The sequence below is a fragment of the Xenopus tropicalis genome, chromosome 2 (assembly GCF_000004195.4).
Source record: "Xenopus tropicalis strain Nigerian chromosome 2, UCB_Xtro_10.0, whole genome shotgun sequence".
Taxonomy (NCBI): domain Eukaryota; kingdom Metazoa; phylum Chordata; class Amphibia; order Anura; family Pipidae; genus Xenopus; species Xenopus tropicalis.
Window position 1 is genome coordinate 110,645,402 of NC_030678.2, and position 17,226 is coordinate 110,662,627.

The 17,226-nt window shown below is 38.2% G+C and overlaps 1 protein-coding gene across 4 annotated transcripts; it reads right to left on the reverse strand.

Annotated features, from left to right (window-relative positions):
• Positions 1 to 2,046: 2,046 nt before the first annotated feature.
• il1r2 (interleukin 1 receptor, type 2) lies at positions 2,047 to 16,430 on the reverse strand. Of its 4 annotated transcripts, none has more exons than XM_031895931.1 (10): positions 15,196 to 16,430; positions 14,487 to 14,523; positions 13,463 to 13,724; positions 12,321 to 12,501; positions 11,320 to 11,491; positions 11,051 to 11,116; positions 8,139 to 8,271; positions 7,428 to 7,573; positions 4,843 to 4,973; positions 2,047 to 2,938 (listed from the first exon to the last, which is right to left on the reverse strand). In XM_031895931.1, the coding sequence occupies exons 2-9, from the start codon at positions 14,518 to 14,520 to the stop codon at positions 4,846 to 4,848; spliced, it is 1,122 nt and encodes a 373-aa protein (XP_031751791.1). In that variant the 5' UTR covers positions 14,521 to 14,523; positions 15,196 to 16,430; the 3' UTR covers positions 2,047 to 2,938; positions 4,843 to 4,845. The 4 variants fall into 4 exon arrangements, with proteins under 4 accessions (XP_031751791.1, XP_031751790.1, XP_017946711.2 ...); XM_031895930.1 differs by having other exon boundaries at positions 14,487 to 14,580; XM_018091222.2 differs by having other exon boundaries at positions 14,487 to 14,583.
• Between the last annotated feature and the right edge of the window lie 796 nt (positions 16,431 to 17,226).

A 17,226-nucleotide genomic window follows, 5' to 3' on the forward strand; every position in this document is an offset into this window, starting at 1 on the left:
TATTTGAGTCTTATGTGATATGACTAAAAACTGCTTAATGCTGACATCTAATGACCAGTTTAGTACAGCAAATATAATAAAGATGGTCACGTTTGAAAAAAAAAAGTAAATTTATCAAACTTATATATCTAATTACTAATGAATGACTAGGCTGCAAGCTTTCAGCAGTTAAAAGTGTAGTCCTATGTTATATATTTCTTGTACTTACCAAAACTCTTTGTAGTGTAAAAACAGGGACCATGTTCTATATTTTTTGTAAACTCAATAAAACATTTCAGTTTAAAAAAAAGTGTAGTCCTAGGTGATATTTATTTAATAATTGACGATAAACATTAAAATGTACCCAGACTAGCAGGTCTTAAAAATTAAAAAAAAAATTAAAAATGCAAAATACTGGAGTTTAGTAACAGAGGCTATAGTGGGCAGCTGAGAAGTTTCTAAGACAATTGAACGAGTATCCTGGTATGGCAAGGTTCCCTTTTGCCCTTATTCCTCAACTTCAACTTGTCAGTAGTACAGTACATTGCAAATTGCTGAATGGTTATATGGTTATAATGGTTATTTGGTCATGAAACTCCTTGGTGATTTATAATATCCCTATATTATACAGCAGGGAGTACATTATTCACTATATAAACTGATGGAAGTATAGCAAGATGGAGATGTGACAGACTGTATTAATATTATTAAGACTACAGGGGGCATACAATCCATACCATAGCACTCAGTTGTAGTTTAGTGTAAAGTAGTTATTTAAATTCCAAGTGAACAGGTCGAGATTAAAGAGTACAATCAGTGACAATATTTTTTGATTGCTGTGAGTAATGTGTTTTACTTGCAGAGATCCAAAGCTTTCGCAAGGGGAAGGCATATTCAGGAGATTTGTCACTCGTAGTAGTGCAGATTTACCACAAATCTCCTTGTGTGGGAGCACCCTAAGGGATTCATAAATGATTGTGTGAACCCCTTGGTAAATGAAGCGTATGATGCCTTCTGGCAACTTTTGATCTGAATTTATCTAACTGTATACTGTAGTCAGTAGGATAAATATGTTTACAAATGTAGTGCAAAATGCTATATTTGGGCAGGGCCAGAACTAGGGGTAAGCAGAAGAGGCAATTGCTTAGGGCACAAAGATGGGGGGCACTAGGCAGTACGTCTTCCTGAGCTACAGTCCTAGCTCCTCACCTGCCATACTGGTTGTCACTGCTCCGTCTTGCTCTCCCTACCAGCCTGTTTGTCACTGCTGCCCCCTGTCACCCACCCTGCTTTCTTCTTGTGTAGTACGGGGAAATAGGAGATTCCTTGTGGAGGGGGAGCAGAAGGGGTGACAAGTGGAGGTATCTGAACTGTACCAACTTTTTTCAGGTTGTATGTGTCAGTGATCACCTGCCAGCGCTGCTGTCACTTCTCCTTCCTGCTCCTCCCCCCCGATCCTGGAATAAATAAGAGCTGGCTGGATGGTTTTTTTTGGCACTTGTTGCAATTTGTAAGAGAGAATGTATTTCTGCAAATATTTGGAAATAGCACCAAGGCAAGCTAAATGTTATGTTAATTTCAGAGCCCTATTTTTTTGGGAGTTACCCAAATTTGACTTGTCTCCCCCAATCTCCCTAAGCATTTTTCATATTTTTTTGCATTCGCCCAATGTTCACTGCAAATTCCAAGTGCACGTGCGCAGTATGCAAGTTGTGACTCCATCTGAGGCAGTTGCATGTGTGTAAGGAGTGTTTTTTCGGCTTCAACAGGGCTTTTGCGCACTTCCTGAAGCATGGAAAGCAAATTAAATTAAATATAGTACTAACCCTTCAATTTACTCGTTAGTTTAAAGAACACCCTTCTGTCGGTAAATAAGAATTCACCTTTGGACTTTTCTGATAAAATAATAATTTTCTGTAATTTATCACAGCAGCCAATTGTAAATCAATTTATTTATGCTGGGTTAAGGAAAATGTTTTTTCAATAAATGATGTATTAAAATATAAAAAGCCTTTGTTGACAGGAGGCTATAAGGTATAAAGTTGGAAATCAAACACTGAGACAAAATTCCAGGAAAAAATGGAAAATGTATTTGAAGATGTTGGATAACAATAGGAGACAACTATTTCATACATTTATGGGAAACAGACTGATAGTATAGTTTGTATGGTTTTGAGGATATAAAACCCATTCATATAAAATTACTTTTATTATACATTCTCTTTATTAAAAGTTGAGCTGAGAACTGGCTTAAGTGATTGTTACCCCTTGCTTTTAATTGTTAAGTTAAAATGCTCCATGTTACATAATATGGAAATCATGCTAAATATTCTGTCAAACAATCAGCTTGTTTAACGTTAAACCCAATGAAAGAATTTGAAAGAAAAATAAACTTGCTTCAAATCATTAGTCATTAGCACCAAAACAGCATCACTGGGATAATTCTGACAGCATAGCAACACAGTTAAATATACCCACATTGTGCTTATCTGCCTTCAATCCATTGTTGGGCATGGAGACATATGAACCTAAAAATTACCTTTAGTTGTCTTTCCTTTACATGCTTAAATAAAGATCTAGAAATACAGATAAACATGCAGCACATATAAAACTACAATTATACATACAGTATATTCACACTTTAAACATTTGGGTTATGAAATAAAAGGTGAAAAATTTGCTACAGGTCTAGTCACCAATAGAAGGCATAAACAGGAAGCATTTTGGGATCACCTGTTTAAAAAAAAGATATTCAACTGAATTCCATCGGTTACTGCACCTGGGCAAATGTACCCTTTACTAGATATGGGTGAGTACGTGATACATTTCATTTGACTTTTTTAAGGCACCATTTTCTTCCAAAATGGATCAATTAAAGTAGAGCATTTTACCAAGCATAATTAGCAGCACTTTTCTGGTCTTCTAATTGGTTCCTGGAAAAATGTTCAAGTCACAGTTCCTAAAAGGAAACAATTAATTAACAGTTGCTGTAAAATATGTACACATATGCATAATATGGCTTTACTCATGGCAAATCATGAATGGTTTTCGCTTATTCATTTTAATGTAATAAATAAGTGGCAGTTGGCTAAAATGTTTTAAATATAATTATAAATTAATACCTAATAATGACAACTGTCTTTTGAGGCTTACAGTGAGCAAGTACTTAATCCATAGCACTAGGCAGAATAAATTTCCAGAGACACCCCGGCCGCAGATATATAGTCACGGCAAACAGACGTGTTTCTTGAAGGGTGCACAGAGTGCATTCCCTGGGAAAACACTATTTTGCCCTCAAAATATGTATTTTAAGGTACGTAAATGCGCCAAGCTGAATCTTTATAGTTTGCTTTAGATTTATGATATCCAAGAGATTATGCTTAAAAGGAACCTAAGAATGTTTTCTGTGTACCACGAGTTGCACTTTATTCATTAAAGAGTCAATATCCTCTGGGGAGCAAAAGAAGCTTATATCGTGGGAATGGAAATTTGTGTCAGGATAAAGTTTAGCAAGGTCAAGTGTTCTCTGGTTGTTTATAGTGCACATTTTCTGATTAATTGTAGAATATGTACTCCCAAATGGTTAAAGCTGTATACAGTCTCTTATATTAGTGTTGGAAACTTGATCTGGTAAGATGTTAGTTTATTACTAGTAAAACAGGGGTGTTTTGGACCTGCCAGAGAAGCTGATGACAATCGCAGAATCTCATATGATGTTATCTAAAGTGGCATGCCAAGCTTAAAGGAGAAAGAAAGGTAAAAACTAAGTAAGCTTTATCAGAAAGGTCTATGTAAATACAGCTATATGCACTCACAGAACGTTGCACCGACTTCTCTTAAAAAAGATTAGTTGTGTCTGTAATTCCTGTGCCAGAGACACCCAGCTTTCTGTTCTCTCCCCTCTCCTGCTCCCCCCCTCCCTCAAGAAAGCTGAGAACTCACTCCCCCCTTAGGAATGTGGCTCTGAGCCAATCAGCAGGAAGCTGACTCATAGTCTACTAACTGAGCATGTTCACTTGGTCTGGGTGCCTGTGCAGGAGTGAGGCATTATGGGAACTTTCTTTACACAGCTCAGCGTTTTTTCTTCCTGTTTGGCTTCTGATCTTCTGAACAGGTGAAATATGGGGAAACTTAAGGGCACTATTGAGGCAACTGAAGGTATGCCTGCAGCTTGAGATTAACTCTTTACTAGCCTTTCCTTCTCCTTTAAAAACATTTTAAAACACATTTTAATAGGTTAATTATCACTTGTTTTTCCAGCTGTCGAAAGTTAACATTTTTTCAGGTGCAGTAAAGAACATGCATTTTTCCATTTTTCAATCACCCCTGTCAGTATGTGAGCATGTAGTAGATGAAATGTGAATGTAAAATTTAGTAGAGGGGCACTTATCAAAACTGGGCAAATTTGCCCATGGGCAGTAACCTATGGCAACTAATCAAATGGTTGTTTTTATTGTTCTACATGTAGCTGGCTTAAAAGAGGCAATCACTGATTAGTTGCTATGGGTAACTTCCCATAGCTAAATTTGCGCAGTCTTGATAAATGACCCTATAAATAAATGTTAATAATAATAATATATGTATAGCTTTGCACTTGGTTTGTGTGTGAGCACCGAAGGCCAGTCAGAGGCACAGACTAGTGCTTAAAATGGTAGTGTTTTATTTTGGGATTGTCCAGTGGCACACATGAAAGAATATATATGACATGTTTTATGTGATATATTTTTATAGAAACCTCCAATGTTTAGGGTTATAGTTTCCTTTTAAGATGAAAAAGGTACAATTGCTCCTGTATTAATATGCGGGTAACCACCCAGAAAAGAAACAGATTAATATAGGGGCACAGAATTAAGAGGCAGTTACCATTCATGACTTGGTCAGAGAATATTCTTTCTTATTTGCAGCCTTCCTGTATTTGTATATGACAATCACTGCTATGATCAGCAAAACCAACACTGCTGGAGCGACTGGAATGTACCAAGTAAAAGGGGATGCTGTAGAAATGCAGAAAATATTAAAACATGAAACATGATTAAATATATTAACTGAATTTCAGAGGGGAAACTGTCAGAGGGTTGAAAAACTAGATCTTGCTAAAGTAAAACTAGATTGGCTTTAGCACACATATATCATACTAAGTCTAAGTAGGGCAGTTGGTCATTGTACAAGCTGCATAGCTTTGCATGACCATTCTCAGTGCTATAGATTGCTGATTTCAAAGCTGCCTCACCTAAATCTGCCATGTGATAACTTCTGGTCTAGGACTGGAAATGAGCAGAAAAAGTTATGTGGGTTATACAATGCTTGATCTCCCTATTCAGAGACAGCAGATGTTTTCTACCATGTACTTATGCAAGAATCAGTGGAAAATCATAAGGGCAGACATGTCAACTTGCATTAATGTTTAGTGAGTGACCCTGTGTCAGGAACACACTACTCCGAGACACGTCTGACACCGGGACGGGGAACAAGGGGTTACACTCAGTCACCTTTCACACAGGTTAGACTAACATCAAGCACCCCCAAACACAACACAACCCCAAATAACTATTCGCTGCCACCATCTATCATTAACAGGCAATAGAAACCTAATTACACAAATATATCACACACAAATTTTCCTACTGCAGTTAGGGTTAGTTCTACTACTTCCACAAACACACCAGCAGCCAAGGTTAATTTACATACCCACTTTCCTGCTGACAGTCCACTAGTTAATTAGTAGTTACACAGAACTGCCCCCCCTACTCAACACACATACAGCCCAGCACTTACAGCATTTAAGCCTGAGCAGTCATACAAGGTACGTGGGGATCGATATAGAGCCAAAGGACAGAACTTATTCAATTTTATATTTAATATTACAAGGGTAAACAGTGCATTTTAAAAAGATGTTACAAAAAGAGACACACATATACAAAACAGTCAATAAAATAAAAGGGGATAAAAACACAGAGAAAACCCTATGTACGTTACCGAGTTATCTGTTGTGTCCTCTGAGGCAAGAGCTTGAAAAATTGAACTCACACTACTACAGAAATTTGGAACCTCAAAATGTGAGCTGCTAGTACCTGGGTCTGTACCCTTTTTATCCTTCCTGTTGGGCCCCTCCCTCACTACCGTATGCATGAGGGGGGAGTGCCCAGGAACTTGTCACATGACCCCCCCCTCGTAGAGCTGTACCTCTCATGCCAGTTTCTTTTCATATAATATTGGTACTTGCCAGTACCCAATATTATTATGAAAGTAGGAGCTTGTTTTGACCTATATGTGGGTGATCAAAATGATACCAAACATGAGGGGTTTCTCATGAGGAGGAGATATGGATCCCTTTCTATAATCCATATTTTTCTGTATGCTGTTCCCCCCTGCAGGTCTAGGTTCACACTTTGCCTCTCTTTGATCAACAGATCAAAGAAACCAAAGGCCACCATCGTCCTGCCCCAACAAATGGCTGGATACGGCTAGTCTGATGAGGTTGCTGAATTTGTCACCTTCCCGCAGTCCCTGGTTGCATATTTAATTAAGGGTCTCTGCGGGAGTTGGTGACCAGATGTTGATAGGGTTTAACCCTTTGCCATGCCAGGGCCATGTTGCCTGGCATGACACCCTGGTTTGCCCCCACTCATTTTGCTGAGCCACCAAGAAAACGTTAAAACATCTGGTATCAGAGCAGTTTAGAGTAACATTAACAATCTGTTATTAGAGTAGTTTAGAGTAGGGTTTTGTTCTATAAAATGTTAGTGTTGCTGTTCCTTTAAAGGAGAACTATCATGAAAAAATAATACAAGCTTCATCTTTATAGATTTTTTAGTTTCTAACTATAATCACTTCTATAAATACATGTTCTACACTCACAAACTTTTAGCCTGCAATAGATGAGGATGCCCTTTGCCTCACAAAATGTAACACACATGGCTGTAATAAAAGGGGACAGGCAGGTAAATTGAGCGATAGAATCACAACGGTGTTTTCCAAGACCACTGTCTCCCTCCTACTTTCATCTGAGGAAAGGAGACAATGCTCTCATAAACATTGTACACTCTGTGATGCTTCCAATTATGCATAAAATATTTTTTACCCCCACATTACATGACAGTAGTATCCAAATCCTCCAAATTCACTCCAGCAATTAATTTAGATTGCAGTGATGTAGAATAAAAAAATTGGTTATTTTTTAAATACAATTATTTTGATATGACTTAACAGAATTAGTGAATATTTCAGGTTCAAGATTGGCTGATGCCCTCTTGCCTATCAATAGTCATTATGGCAGACTGCATTTATAGCATGGGCAAGGCATCAACACAAAAGGCCTAACCATATCCTCTTTCTGTGTCCAAGTTTTGTTTGATTGCTTGAGGTAATTTGTTTAAAATTTAGGTAAGAATTTTGGGCAACTTTCTGAACCTCCTGTTCATGTTGTTATAGATGTACCATTGTATTACCTGCTCGTCTTATGTGAGTAGGAAGCACCTGGGATCCATAATCATTGCTGGCTATACACTTAAATTCAGTGTTAAAATCTTCTTCCTTAACATTCTCGAAAATCAAAGAGACGTCAATGTAATGGCCATCAGATTCTGTTCTTTCTCTAATGAAAGAAGTAAATGAAAACACTGTATTGCTGCTGAGATTATAATGGAATTATACAAATACATCTTATTTTTGAGTTTAGAAAATATGTCTATTATATATTATATTATATTTCATTTTGCATTCCACATTTCTCTGTACGCATTTTAAAGAATAAAGGGATCATGACCCTGGTTGGTGCAAGAGCACACCCCTGAGTGCTCATTCAAGGGGACTTGTGCTGGCTTGTGTGCTGTACTCTGCACTGAGCGCAGATTGAGCCCCAGAGGAAACACAGCTTGACCTATAATACCACCTGCCTTAGGGACAGGGTAAGGACAGGGCCTCAGTGTGGGCTGTGCCTCCTGCCACTCCCTACCATGTGTGTCTGAATGATATGTAAGGTACGAGGCATGTATGCTGAGGTGCCTATGTGTATCCCCCCACCCACCTCTATTGACTTGAGAAATGACTAATGCAGGCAGCATTCCATTAACGACGCAGACCACGGGTCTCTATGCTCCAAACCTGAGCACAGAGGCATATGGCTATTTGCACAGTGAGCAAAGTGCAAAAAAACTTACTGAAATGTTCCCTCTATTACACGGCCATCACCAAAGAATTCATCAATGTAGGAATCATTTGCCAGCCACCAAACAATCGGATTATTTCCACCATTACCAATGTACACTTTACATGGAATCAGCAGCTTGGAACCTGTGGAAAAGGAGAACTTGATTGCAAGGCCATCTTCAATTGTGGCGTTCTAGTCAAAACAGACTGCGATTTTTATAAAGTTGAACTTTTTAACCTACAGCCCTTTAGTGGAACTACACTGCCAACACCCAACAGCCAAAGTATTTCAACTACAGCTGAAAAACAATTGTTCAACAGCAGGTGAAGAGCTGCCAGTTTGGCAGCACATACAAAGGGGATAATAAATGCATCTGTATTTACAATTTATACTCTACTTGTGTATATCTCTGTACATTAAATGGTACTAAATTGCAGCAGTGTAATTACTTACACCAACAGATCATTGCTTTAATTTTTACTGTGGATAACTGCTTTGTGCAGTTTAGAACATGTGTTGAATGATGCTAAGGAAGAGGAAGGTGCCTACATGCCTCTCTCTGCCCATCTCTCTTGAATCCTGCCACAGGTGCAAGTTCTTTGGACATTGTGGTAGGTTTTGCAAATGAGGCTTTATCTATAACAGTATGGACTGGTGAGAACAGTATTCCTACAATAGTGCAAACAATATCCCAAAAAAGAAAAGGAAAAAAGGTACTCTGCACCACGCCTGCGTAAGTTGACTTTTCCTATGCCAGTGAGTAAGGACGAATATATTAATGCCATATAGCATTTGCAACCCCCTTCCTTCCCTCTAGGGCAGTGCTGTCCAACTGGTGGCCCGCAACCCCCCTCTGTGTGGCCCCCCACCTGTCTGGCTGCTTTGATGGCTTATCTTTGAGTAAGCTTTAAATGGTATCAGTACTGAGATTAACTGGCCCCCTGCATGGTTCTCACCTCAGATTCAGGCTGTAATCCCCCTGTATTGTAATCCCTTGTGTTGTTCACACATTTTAATCCCTGCATTGTTCCCCCCCTGCATTGTTCGCACCTCAGGCTCGGGCTGTAATCACCCCCATTGTTCACCTGTTCACACCTTATATGTATTGCCTGGACTATACTGCTTGTGTGTATGGCACACACAGGCAGCATAGGGTAGGCAGATTATGGCACATAGGCAGCATAGGGCAGGGAGGGTATGGCACACACAGGCAGGGTAGGGCATGGCACACACAGGCAGCATAGGGCAGGGAGAGTATGGCACACACAGGTGGGGTAGGGCAGGCAGAGTATGGCGCACACACAGGCAGCATAGGGCAGGCAGAGTATGGCACATACAGCCAGGATAGGGCAGGCAGAGTATGGCACACACAAGCAGCATAGGGCAGGTAGAGTATGGCACACACAGGCAGGGTAGGGCAGGAAGAGTATGGCACACACAGGCAGCATAGGACAGGCAGAGTGCTGCCTGTGTGTGCCATACTGTGCCTGCCCTATGCTGATTGTGGGAGGTGAACCTGGCAGGAGTTTGTTAGCAGTTGGAAATAGCCATTAAATGGTCCCTAAGGTGTGTAATTATATGCTGGGGGTTGCTGTGCTGTCCACAGGGGAGGAGGCATATGGATTTAAGGGTAAATCTTAATATGACATAATATAATTCTTTCACATATGAATGACTGTTGATATCCCCACAGTAGGGACCAAGCATTTGGGCTTTTGCTGCACTACCACCATTGTGATAAAATGGGTGTGATTTGAAGTAGGTGTGGTTTGGAAAAGGGGAGTGGTCAAAACTGGCTTCCATTAGCGGCCCTACACCATCCATGCTAAAGAAATTCCGGCCCTCAGCACCACAGAAGTTGGACAGCACTGCTCTAGGCTATGGTCTGTTGGTCGGTAACTGGACATAGGTAGGGTTTCCTAACATGCCGAACCGTTGCCATTGACTGTGATTTGAAACTAATACTACTGATGCTATGCCTACTGAAACTTTAGCTAGTTATTTTAATCATTTGACGCTTGCTGGGGTACACTGATATTGGCAGAGGTAGTATAGCAGGGGTCGGGAACCTTTTTGGCTGAGAGAGCCATAAACACCACATATTTTAAAATGTAATTCTGTGAGAGCCATACAATATGTTTGGCCGCGGATGCTGCGGGGCAAGGTAGGGTGGGTCCCAAGGCTTAGAACACGTCTTCTATCTGCCGAGCGCAGGGGCAAGGTAGGGTGGGTGCCAAGGATGCCGGATGCGATGCGGAGGAGGGCATGGGCTGTGCTCGGCAGATAGAAGACGTGTTCTAAGGCTTAGAACATGTCTTCTATCCACCGAGCGAAGGCCACGCCCCCCGTTATTTTTTTTATTATAGATTTGGCAGCGAGCCAGATGCAGCCATCAAAAGAGCCACATCTGGCTCCCGAGCCATAGGTTCCCTACTCCTGTAGTATAGCAAGGTTAAGACACTTGGGATATGGGCCTGAGGTTGAAAATAAGAGCGGCTTAACATGTCTGTGTGCAGTTGGAGTTAAAGAGATACTGACACCAGAAATTAAACCTTTTTTTTACATCTATCATAACATTGTCTTTGCATGACCTTCATTTTTGCCATAAAAGTATTTGCCCGATGCTTTTATATTACCTGTCTGATCACCTATGTTCCCCTATAAGGGGGCTGCCATATTTGTCCAGCAGGAGGCCGTTAGTATTAGAAGCTATAACTGACAGGCTGAGAAGGGACAGTCAGGTTTAGGAACTTCAAGTAACAATTATTTACAAAAGCAAATATCTCAGCGAAATTCAATCAACATGGCCTATAGGCAACTTTTTATGTACATTCATATTTTGAGGAGTCGTTTTTTAGTGTCAGTATCACTTTAATTGGGTGAATTTGGACAAGGCCTGTATGCATACAAATAATATCTCACCTATTGCTGCAGCAATTGGCTTGTGATTTGGGTACTGAATAACAGGATAATGTCTTTTGTCTTTACCTGTATGAAATAAAAAAAATATAACTTTAACAGGCATTTCAATATTAGTCAGTAAACTAATAAACACATTGTTCTCTCTTCTCTTTGTAGCTTTCAGTTTGCCCTAAATGTTCGAGAGATGGGAGCATTTCTTTTATTAATGTCCATGTTTGATTAAAAATTAATATTCCATAAAAATCTACTATAGGTAAACCAGCAGTTACCTACAATCCTGAGGTGTATTATTCTGGAAACAACATATTCCTTGTTCTCATGGGTAAATTGGAGTTTGCATGTATAATATCCACCATCATTCTTCACAATGTCGATAATGTGCATATAGGTTGTACCACTGGAGTACATGTATTTGATGTCATTTTCCAAAAGCTTTCCATCCTTTGAAAAAAAAAATAAAATTAGTGCTTGCTGGTGGCCTTAGATGTAAGGCATCAAATTGAAAGGTTTGCTTTGCATGGCTTCTGCAGATGGTAGGTATGCAATAAAATGCACATTAAAGGGATAATTAACTTTTTAATAACTTTTGCACAAAGTACTAACCTCAAACTATTTTGAAAGTTTTATTTAGCATTCTGCTTATTGCTGCAAAAACACTCATGCCAAAATGCGGGCGGGAATATTTTTTTCTTAAATAATCTAGCGTGTGAGAGTCACACAAGTTTTGTTGTGATCTTTTTTGTGTCTGTTTTTTTTTTACAAACTCGAATTTTGATAAATCTGCCCCCTAGGTGTTTGCTTTTCACATAGAACACCACGCATTTGTGAAAAAATGTTCTTACTACTGGGGCTTTCTGGATTGGGGCCTCTTGACAGCCCAATCAATGTTCCAGAAAGATGAAAGGTTGCAAAATATATTCCTGGACTTGCCCTTACTCTAATACAAAAGGCACCAAACCATAAGCAGATAGTGGTAGCCTACATATACAGCACAGATAGGTTACAGATATTGCATTGACAAATGGAACACCGGGTGCAAGGCTCATTTTCCTGCCACTCATCAAATGTGGTCTACGTAAAAGTCCATTAGAATAATGGTAGAACAATCAGTTTTAGAGTTATTACCTTGCCCTTGCATAAACTGGGCCAATGTTGTTTTTTTTCTTTTTTCTATAATGTGCATACCTGACATATGCATTATATTAAACATGCTGTTCAGAGTTTTTTACTACATGTGTATATATACCTAAACCATGACTATCTTACCTACCTTGTACCACTGTAACTGCACATCAGTGCGGTTTATAGTAAAGTCACTTAAGTCAGGGCAAAACATCTGAAACTGTGAATGCTCAAATGCAAGTTGTTCATATGCAATGTCAGGGACATGGACCTCTTCTTGTTTCATAACAGTAAGAGACAAAGTTAGTTCAGTACAGAGTGATGAATTCCTGTAAATCAAAATACAGATATTTTATAAATCAAAAAGAAATATGCAATACATTAAAAAAACAAGTTTTTGTATGTTTATAGTGTATATATAAAAACAGGAAAATAAAGCGATCAGGGTTTGTACATAAACAGAATTGTAATTGTGTGCCAGCTGTAGGCTTGCCCCAGAGGCCCTTTAACTGGCTTTCCCATGGTCCCAGTACTCGGAGCTAGTAGGACAGGAGTACAAGAGGAATGCAAGGTTGACAGATTCAATTGAAAACAACCACCTAGCAGAGCGGAAAACATTCTCCTGCCCTTTACCTTCCAGTGGTAATTCACATGACACAGGGTCATTCACAGTTTGTGGTAGTTACACTTGTTAATGGATGTAGCCAGACAAGAAGCCATAGGCTAAACCACAAGTATTAGTTAATACTAATAGTATAGCACCATAGGAGCAGATGTACAGCTAAACCACAAGTATTAGTTAATGAAATGCTGGTCACTAAGTTCAATTGCTGTTATTCACGATTCGTCAACACTCTTACAAAGCTCTTTGCATTATAGTACTGATGATAGTACTGTTGTGCAACTATTCCTAAAGCCCATTGCTTTGTAATATTGAACTTGTATGAAGTATCATGCATAAAGCTCACTGAACTGTATTATAAACCTGTTTGGGCATTGCACAACGCTTATTTATATTTTTACTGGACTTTCAGTGGTATTAATATGAAAACATTTTGCAACATTTTTTCTAGGCTTATTGGGGCAATCGGAACAAGTTAAATCATAATTGTAAAGTAAATATACAGTGTGGCCAAATGGGGGCACATAAAAAGAGTTGTGGTCTCATTTTTTCAACCATCATATTTAACACAGCAGATTTTTATAAGCCCCACATTTCTCAAAATTTAGTTGAAATGGCCCCATAATTATTCTTTTGTGAATATCTTAGCACATTTCTAACTACCTTACCTTACAATGCATGAATACAAGCCAGTATCTTCAATTAATGCTGGAAAAAACCACAATGACTCTTTTTTTGGATGAATTCTTGACTGCCTTCCAGCATAGAGATACTCAGAAGCATTTTTGGTCCAAGCAATATTAAAAGAGGAGGGAGAGACTCTAGATAAATCCATTTGCAGATACTGGAAGGCTGGGCACTTGATGACCACTGGCTCTCCATTCAAAACATAGTGTCCCATAAAATGCGTAATCTGTTCTGGACACTTTTCTGTGTAAATTAAAAAAAAAAGGTTTTCTTAGTTATGTTTTTCAGTTTTATGGTGCCTCTCTACTGTGTTAATATGCATGCATTCAACATGATCTCCAAAGATATATTAAATTAGGAGTATTGTAGGTACAATTCAGGATGTCTAGCCTAGAAAAGCTTTGAACACCTTAGATTTAGGAATTCCAGTTTTAGAATTTAGCCTAACAGTGGCAGCTTTCTTCTAACATTAAGGGCCTCCATATGTGGAAGGCTCTATGTGTTGGTCCTTGGCACATAGTTTGATTGTATTGAGCTTTAGGACTGTAATGCTTGGATGAGGACTGAAGAAGAAGGTAGTAGTTAGCTGATATATACCCATATTATTAAGTTTAAATGTGTGCGGACATGTAAGTGCTCTTGGCAAACAATGGAGACTGATTAAGTTGGTCAACAAAATATATTCAGTTCAATGCAGGGGCTCAAAGATTTCTGAATTTCCAAATAGAGGCATCTTATGCAGATCTTCATGGATCCTACTGACAAATTCTTCTTCCACTCTCAGTAATGCAGATTAAGAAGTGAAAACCATAAATATTTCTTTGGATTACTTTTCCCAGAGTTTGGGTTTATGTTTTTATACCATCAGAGCACTTATTTCTATTGATAAATTCTTGCTAAAATTGTAACAGCCTCTTCAGTTTCAGACAGATAGTGACAGATATTACACGTTATCTATTAGTATGATTAGACTGTACAGTGAAAATGAAATATGTATGTCATTACCTTCTTTTCCAGATTGTTGAACAACAAAAGCCATTGTCTGCAAAACACACATGCTGATCACAACAACATGCCGCATCTTCAAGTACATGAAATGCTGCTGAAATGCCATAATTAATTATGTTTTATTATTTAATATAATTTGTGGACAATTCACAGTTACACAAACTTTTACATTTGTCAATATACTAACAGGAAGCAGTGGTGTAACTAGATGTTATTGGGCCCCACAGCAAATTAATTTAGGGCCCCAAAGCATTGGTAAACTAGCCCATCAAGATATATTGAAATTGCTCATTGAATTGAACAGGATCTGCTTTCTCTGTAATTACACCCATGACTGAAAGGTTGCTATAAGCAACCTGGAATTCCCTACCAGTCATTTGAACTGAAGAAGCCACTCGGATGAGTGGTGAAACGTTTTCAAGAAAAAACTCAGAAAAGTCCAGTTGTTTTAGACTTAATTCTACTAGATACTGTATATCATGACCTGGATGAATGAGAATCTTCATAGACATGTTGCTATAAGCACCTAAAACACAGTTTGCTGCACCCATTTTTTAACACAGAGAAGCCACCAAGGCAAAGTTCTGTAACAAAGTTAGGGCAGAAAGTTCCCTGCACCTGTTCTACAGACATATATACTGTATAAGTATATATGTATATATACTTTTCTTTAAATACATATAGTCAAATGCATAAGGTAGCTTACCTTCTTGCCTGCTTGATACTCAATGTCTTGCTATTAAAACGCGCCGAAGAAAATAACTTAATGGACCTTCTGCGAAAAGCTTAAATATATACCTTTTGGGTGGGTTGTAGAACTTCCTCACATTTCTCAATTTCTTTTTAGTCTAAAATAGTGCAGACATTATCCACATCCACCTCAATATCCTGATTGCTCAAAAATGGAAATATGACAAGTTAAAAAAGAGGTTCCTTTTTTTTAAAAGATAGGTTTTTTTCATATTATGTATAACAGATGATAATTTAAGAATACAGTTTGTTTGTTTTAGTCCTCTGCCATAAACTTTTTCAAAAAGCAATGTTTTTCAAAAGCTATTGTTAGATATATTTGAATGTTATATGTATAGCAACTGTGTTTGTTGCCTCTTAGATTTCCAGAAAGTGAAAGCTAAATAGACATCTGCTCATAGGAACAAGCCACTGGTTGTGGGTGGGCAGTGACAAAACTGTAGAGGAAACATTAAAAAATGTATGATATAAATGTATTTTTTAGCAGCCATACTTTTTGGCTGACTTTATCTGAAAATGATTTGTTCATTGATATTGTCTGTAGCAATTTCACCCCAAGGCACTTGTTTTTCATGTAGTCTGTATTTTTAAATTTATGCCTATGAGTAACAGCTGACAGTGTTGCCCTGGCTTAGATGATCTACAAAGATCTTAAAAATATTACTGCAGTTGAAATTTGACCTCTAAAGAAAGTTATCTATTTATCTCTATTGGTAATATCTTAGCTGGGTCAACAAATCAACCCCATTGCTAGACACTTGCATCAGTGTTAAGGTGGCCAAACATCAGCCAGATTTGGCCCCTTCAGATCGATTCAGAAGCTTATCTGCTTGTGTATGAGGCCCTCCAACAGACATACCCAACTGATATCTGGGCAAAAATCTGGCAGATTTGATATTCCACTGGATCTAGGACTGCACTGAATCAAATGTTGTATCCCCATTGTTGTGACCAAATGATCAAAATTAGTCCGATATTCCCCACTTTGCCAAGAAAGCAGTACTTATAATGTATGGCCAGCTTTACACCATGGCAACTAGGCTTATATTAAGTTGCTGTTTGTTGCACAGATATCGCAGAATAAACATTAGTTGCTCAATTGCAATTTGGAGTCTAACCATGTGGGATGCTTAAGTATCTAGATGACTGTGTGGAACTTCAATTACACTTTATTGGGTTAAATAAATAAACCTGGGGATGCTACAAGTATGGGATCTGTTATCGGGAAAACCCATTATCCAGAAATCTCCCACAAGCTCTATTTTAATCAAATAATAATTTTTTTTAAAATTCATTACTTTTTTCTCTGTAAGAAAAAAAAAAAATCAGTACCTTGTACTTGAACCCAACTATAATTAATCCTTATTGAAGGCAAAACAACTCTACTGGGTTTAATTCATGTTTAAATTATTTTTTGTAGACTTTAGGTATGGAGATTCAAATTACAAAAAGATCCCTTATCCGGGTCCCAAGCATTCTGTATAACATGTCCCATACCTGTACTAAACTATATCAGGCATGGTTTAAACATGTTGTTCATATTCAACTGGAACTGGAAACTGGATGGACTGGAATTGTAGGTACACTGTTTAGTTCTATGTTAATTTAAAAACCTAAAATAAAATCAGAAAAGATATGGCAATCAAGATTAATAGCCTGGCTTTCTAGGCATCTTCTGTTTTAAATTTATCAATAAAGAGTCAAATTAAAGGAAAACAACTTGTTCAATAGAAAAAAAAATCTGGCACTTTGGATTCTCTTTCATCACAGATTGTGATATTCTTGTCAACAACAGTTTTTGTCAGCTATGTATGATTTTAGAAATGTCACTTTCTATTATGATACACTGGTCAAAAATAGAAGTGAATGAGATCACAAGATAGGATTCCTTTGAAAAGTCTGACTTAAATGTATAAATGTATTGCATCAGATGCTAAAAGATGATATAAGCATTTTGATTTCTTATACAGAAGCAAACAAATGTTTT